The sequence below is a fragment of the Thamnophis elegans genome, chromosome 4 (genome assembly GCF_009769535.1).
Source record: "Thamnophis elegans isolate rThaEle1 chromosome 4, rThaEle1.pri, whole genome shotgun sequence".
NCBI lineage: Eukaryota > Metazoa > Chordata > Lepidosauria > Squamata > Colubridae > Thamnophis > Thamnophis elegans.
Genome location: NC_045544.1, coordinates 114,641,561 through 114,648,020, shown reverse-complemented (window position 1 = coordinate 114,648,020; position 6,460 = coordinate 114,641,561). Strand labels below are relative to the sequence as shown.

At 41.3% G+C, this 6,460-nt stretch overlaps 1 protein-coding gene across 1 annotated transcript in view; it reads right to left on the bottom strand.

Annotated features, from left to right (window-relative positions):
* Window positions 1–374: 374 nt before the first annotated feature.
* The window catches only part of SCARA3 (scavenger receptor class A member 3), a 28,430-nt gene continuing 22,344 nt past the window's right edge, over window positions 375–6,460 (bottom strand). The window contains exons 5-6 of the mRNA XM_032214880.1: window positions 5,215–6,258; window positions 375–3,227 (exon numbers count right to left, since the gene is read on the bottom strand). Coding sequence (XP_032070771.1) covers window positions 2,788–3,227; window positions 5,215–6,258 — 1,484 coding nt within the window. The 3' untranslated portion in view covers window positions 375–2,787. The remainder of the gene's footprint in view (window positions 3,228–5,214; window positions 6,259–6,460) is intronic.

Below are 6,460 nucleotides of genomic sequence, written 5' to 3'. Positions count from 1 at the left end.
AACCACTGCGCCAGCTAATAGAATTAGGTTCTATCTCACTCTTCTCTGTCCCCACTCCGCCAGACCAAAACCCTGGATAATAAGGATTTGCTTTTCAAAAAATGCCCTAATTTACTTTGGAGGTAGAATAAGAACCAGATTACATGTGGTTCTCAACAGGTTATCATTTTTTTTTGTAAATGAAAGGGAGGATGTAAAACTTACTGGGAGATGTGTTTTGAGTAAAACAAGAGTGGAGAAAGGGCCAAATATTCCTCTACTATCCACACATCCTTCTCTGTTTGTTCAAGAAGCAGATTGTTTTCCGAAAGACCAATCAGAACCTCATTACAAGCTTTTGCCCACAAAAACTAACATGTCCCTTAAGGTTTGAGAAAATGCTAAATAAACCATATGCCATCATTGTGAAATCATTCACATCATTGTGAATGACATTATTGCTCTCCCCTCCCGTGAAGCTCATTGCTGGAATTTAGGAAATGAGAGTCAATTTTCATCAGGTCGTTCCTAGGCACTCACCCAACTTATCATTTCTCTGGCTTGATGATATGATCGTTTAAATATGTGGCATTGCAAACGCATTTCCAGACAAATCTTCCTCCTAGTTCTTCTTGATTTTATCTTGGCTAAAGAGTTTGCTTTTCTGCCTCAGAACAACAGATTAAATACAGATTGGAAAATTTCAATGGCTAAGATTTTAAATAATTGAAAGTGAGGAAAAGCAACTACACCACAGGGGTGTCAAACTGGCGGATTGTGGGCGGGATGCATCACACACAGGCCACGCCCACCCCAGCTTCGCGAAAGGGAAAACATTGCGAAACATCACCCATGAACTACAGAGAGCCTGAAGTGAGAGGAAGTAATTACAAAGAGCTCCTTCCTTTCTTCCCATCAGTATTTCAATCCAGAGTTTTTTCACCTGCAGAGAAAGCTTTCACTTAATGGGAAGTAATAGTGGAGAAGGCATGTTGCTCTCCTGTACATGCCTGTAAAGTGGTTGAACTGGTTGGTCACTGTGTGACAGAGCAAAAATGAGTAGATAGGTCATTACAGTTGCCTGATTCCATACAGTAGCTGATTCCATTCCATTCCACAGGATCTTTCTTTGGTCCAGATAGTTAATGACTGTAAGTGTTACAGAGGTGCACAATGGTATGTGAGACAGGAAAACAGAACAAGCTTAAAATAAGAAAAGAACAAAAAAACTCAAGAGTAAGGTAGAAATAACACAGTAGAAAAATATAAAAAATGCAGAAATCTAAGCCAATGACTTGCCAAGATAGGATTGTTTTTGCTTATGCAGATGCAGAGCAAAACTTAATTGAGCATCCTAAGGGGAGAGACAGTTGATATGGGAAGCAGTGTTTCTTTAGCTAGCTCAATCTAAAACCACTGGGATTTTAAAGATGAAAGCCAGCATACTGAACAGGTCTTAGAAACAAAGTGGGAACTTTTGAAGATGCTATAAACTCAGGAAGAGATGATAAAAAAGTAGGCTTCTGTCAGCACTTTTGCTGCCATAGTCTGTAAAATCCATATAATCCCACAAAGTGGTGAAATTATCTAGAGCACTGCTTCTCACCTTTAAGATGTACAGATTTCAGCTTCCAGAATTTCCCAGCCAGCCCTGAAATCCACAAATCTTAAAGTTGTCAAGGTTGAGAAAGACTGGCCCAGACTGAATCAGATTATCTTGTGAAGATAGGTAGATAAAAGTGCCCAGTCTACTCTAAACATCTGGCTGACTATACAACCAACCATAACAACAACAAAATACCCTACATCTCTATCTTCAGTTGTTACCTAATAATTCTTCATTCCTTAGTTAGGATTTCAGTTTTTAAACTTCTACCAGTGTTTGACTGTGAATTGAACTGTAGATTACTACTGCTACAACTACTATTTCTACTACTATTTGTTTAAAGCTGTATGCTGTCCAATGCTCAGTGACAAATGATCTCTGATGTACTTTCTTTCATAAGGAAAATAGCAGGTTGTCCAACTGATTTGTCAGGAAGAATATACCCCCAAAGAAATATAGACATTGGAATTGGAAAGCCTTACAAGTCTCTGCTCCACCACATACAAAGAAGAGAAGCAATTTCATCTCACCTTTACATTTTTTTTAATTGTTTTGGATGTATATGTGTAGCGGTTATACCATACATGTGTAAGAGAGTTACAGATGAAGAGATCAGCGACACAATCTAATTGTACTGTGGAATGAATGCAAAAGCAGATGAGCCAATATCTCATATGAACACACTTGCGCACGCACACACCCATATATACAAAAAGCATGGCAACTGTGTAACATGAAGATAGGAAGTTGTTATTGTTTGCCCATTTATTCATTTGGCATGGCTAATTTTTATTTATTTATTTATTCAATTTCTATAGCCACCTACTGAACCAAGTGACTCTGGGCTATATTAAGTGGTAATATCTCTCCAGAGCTTCAGCCCTCTATGCGGATGTTAGAGACTGAATTTAGGACCATTTACATGCAAACCGTGTATTCTAATTACCAATGATTGCTCCTCCTACTTACTCTGCAGCTGCAATTCTTTGCCTTTGAAGTTCCCAAAATTAAGAGAATTCACTGGTTTGAAGCAATTTTTCAAGCTTATCCCTAAGCCACTGAAAATGGAATTTGACAGTGCAGAATAAATGACACCATCCATTCCCCATTATCTTGATGCCTTGCTGGGGAGACAGGTGTCTGCAGCAAAGAGCTCCCCCCCCCCAATTGTCCACATTAAAACTTGGGGGGGGAGGGAGAATTTACATTCCTGGAGGTCCTGGGGGCCCTGGAAATCCACGCAGACCTTGTACTCCAGGATCCCCCTGTCGGCCCGGCGGCCCTATATTACCAAGGGGCCCGCGTTTGCCTGGGATGCCTGGTTTCCCCTGTGGGCCAGGTGGACCAGGTGGGCCAATGGCCCCCTCAGGACCTGGAGATCCAGAGTCCCCTTTGGGGCCTGCCCGCCCCTTGGAACCCCCTTGTCCAAAGCTACCCTTGCTTCCTTTGATTCCAGTGGGGCCTCTTGTGCCCACAGCGCCTCTCTCGCCTTGAGGTCCAGAAGGTCCGCGAGGGCCCAGGGACCCTTGTGGCCCTGGCGGGCCCAGATTCCCCATGTCACCCTTTTCTCCTCTGCTTCCAGGTGGGCCTTTCATGCCAAAGTCTCCTTTCAATCCTCTTGGGCCAGGAGGGCCAGGAACACCTGAAGAAACAGAAGAGGCAGGGAAAGACTAAGAGAATGGACAGCAGTTTTTTTTAAAGGTTTACATTGTTCATTATTAAAACCATCCCTAAACAGTATGCAAAATAAAATTATTACACATCATACAATCATTTCAGTTAAATGATGATGGATAAAGCCCAGGAAACAAGCAGACTAGTTGAAAAAAAGGTATCTTCTGATTCAATGGTAATCTGTAGAAGATGACACCCAAAACTATCTGCCTTGATGACCCTAAGGCTCCTCAAGTAAGGATACTATAGCCCATGGTGCCACAAGCACAGACTGTGGGTCCCATATGGCCTGCCAGTATCCCTTTATGGATCCAAATCCCCCAACAGTGGGCAAGGCAAATGTTTATCCCATTTTTATAGTGTTGGATTTTTGAGGAATTTTAAGAAATAAAACTAGCCTGGTTGAGGGGTTTAAATCTGGTTGAGGGGCGCCCCTTTCAGCTCTTAAAAGTTTCTCAACCTCCCTTGGGGGACAATTACTTTGGAGTGCAGCCCTTGATGTGCTGAGTTGTGCCTGGCATAATTCCTGACATGATGAAATGGATATGAATTGATTAGAAGAGCAGCTTAAGAACTGAAGAAGTTTCTTGGATGAGAAGTGAAATTTCTTCATGGAAAAATAAAGTCCAGTTGCCTTTTGCAAAAGCACCATTGGAACAGCAGCTTAAGAACTTGCTTAAGGAGTGAGCAATGGACAGAGGTGGTGCATTGGGTGGGCTCACATAAACCCTTCTGCCATCCTATAATCCTCTGTAACTTCAGGACATGTTTTAGATAGCTCTGTTTTTGTGGCGGTACCATTACTTCATCCCACCTGAGATGCAAAATAGCCTGACTTAGGCCCAAGGCATATCAAGTGCACTAAGGCAGTGGTTCCCAAACTTGGCAACTTTAAGACTTGTGGACTTCAACTCCCAGAATTCTCCAGCAGAGCTGGCTGGAGAATTCTGGGAGTTGAAGTCCACAAGTCTTAAAGTTGCCAAGTTTGGGAACCACTGCACTAAGGCATTTTGGATTTGCTTGCCTTCTCATTTTTATGATGTTAGTTTTAGCATGTTTTTTTTCTCTGTTTGCGGATGTACCGGTAATAATTATAACAATATTTCATATGCATTTTGTGTACTTTCTTCTTAAAGCATATATTTTATATTTGTTTCCCTCTAAAACAACAGTTTTGTACCTTTCCTTGTATATGCAATTTTGTAGGTTATAATTTTATAGGTTATAAAACCAGAAATTTCACATAGATTTAAAGAAATTTACAAAGTATCAAGAGCTTATCTTTAAGTATTCTAGGGGGGAGGTCTCGAATCTTGGCAACTTTAAGTCTGGAAGACTTCAACTCTCAGAATTCCCCAGCCAGCGGTCATAGCTGGGTTATATCCTAGGACAGCCCTGTCCTGGGATATAACCTAAATAATTAATTTTAAAAGCACAGCAAATAAATGTAAATAGTAAGTAAATACTTAAATGTACTCACTTAAAAGTAAGCCCTCTATTCTGTAAAGGAAAACTACTAGGCTGGGAGATAATGGAATGGTGATTTTCTCTTTCTCTCTCTCATATTCACTTCTAAAAGGAAGTGGTGAGTATTCCGCTCAAAATTTAATACCAGTTTTGTGGCAAATAACATGAATAACATCTCTTGTTCCCTGCAAGCTTTTCTTTCTCAATTGTATTAATATGGTGGAGTATCCAGTTCAATGCATGTGTGTTTAGAAATGTTCCATTGAAAGCTTTCCGTAGACTTTCTATAAACATCCCCGGGTAAGCTCAGAGATACCCTATCTTTTAATTTATGAGTTTTTTTAATCCAGAAAAATATGTTTCTAAGAAATTATTAATAGACTCTCCCACATTCTCACAGTTCCATTAAATGAATGAAATTATTCTACGTTTGGGTGCTTTTATTTGGGGGATATTCACCTGGAAACCTAATCCTGCCATTCCTTTACCTTGTATGATGGTAACGTTCTTCAGGATCTCCCCGTGTCGGATGTCAACAGCTTTCATCTCTTCCATGACCATGGAAAGGTTGCGAATGTTAAAGTTCAACTGGGCATTGAGCAGGCTAAAACGCTCCCGCAGAAGATCTGTGGTGCTTATCATGAGGCTGACCGATTTGTTCAGGTAGTAAAGCTCTTCAGCCTGTGTGTGGAAGCCCAGGGTGCAAGAGAGTCGCACATCATCCAGGTACTTGAGCATGCTGTGGACGTGGCTATCAGTTGCATTGATGTTGGTAAAGATTGTGCTGATCTCAATCTCATGGGATGTCATACGGCCTTCCAAGGTCTGAAAGTGCTCAGCTGTCCGATTTTTTATGTATTGGGTATGGTATTGAAAGTCGTGCATGTTCTCCTCGTGGTCATCCAAGAAAGAGGAGATGTTGTCCAGCTGCAACTGTAAACTTGTTACTTGGAGTATGAGGTCATGCATACTCTCTGAATTCTGGCTGATCCTTTGTGAGGCAATAGCTAAATTGGTTTGAATATTCTTGATCATATCAGCTGTTTTGGAAGAGGTGGCCTTCAAGCTGCCAAACAGCTGGGTGTAGTTCTGCCACTCAGTCACAATCTTCTGTAGAGTCAGGGTCTCCTCATTGGTCTTTCTTTGAATGATCTGGACCCAGTCTGAGGTCTGCCTATTGGTAAAGTTTATCTGCAGCAAAGCAGTTTCAACATCGAAGTGTTCTTGTGTTAGATCCTTGAGTGAGGTGCCGAGCTGAGAAGTGGCAGCCTGCCAGCCCATCACTTGGGCCAGAAAGAGGCTCAAACTCTGGTTGACCTGCTGAACAGCAAAGAAACATCTATCTACTTCATCAGTGATCTTGCTGCTGGAAGATGAGAGCTGCTGGTGAGCTTGTGCAGCTCGATCAAGTAATACATCCTGGGCCAAGAGCTTCTTCTGAATCTCCTCCAGCTCCTTTTTCAATTTGCTAATTTCCTGTCCAAGTTGCCCTGTGTCATGACACAAGGAGCAGTTGTCCATTGATTTCTGATCTGAATGAAGGAGCGGAAACATATTAGTTCAGTTGATAATTCTGTTGTAATGCTGACGTTTAAGCAATAAGTGATTACACTGGGTTCCTTCCTATGACTAAATTATGAAGAACGTATTAGGAAAATAATGTGCCTGCACAAAAATAAACACATGTTATAGAATCCAGTCTCACTTGTTGCAGAATTTAAGCTAAAGTGATAC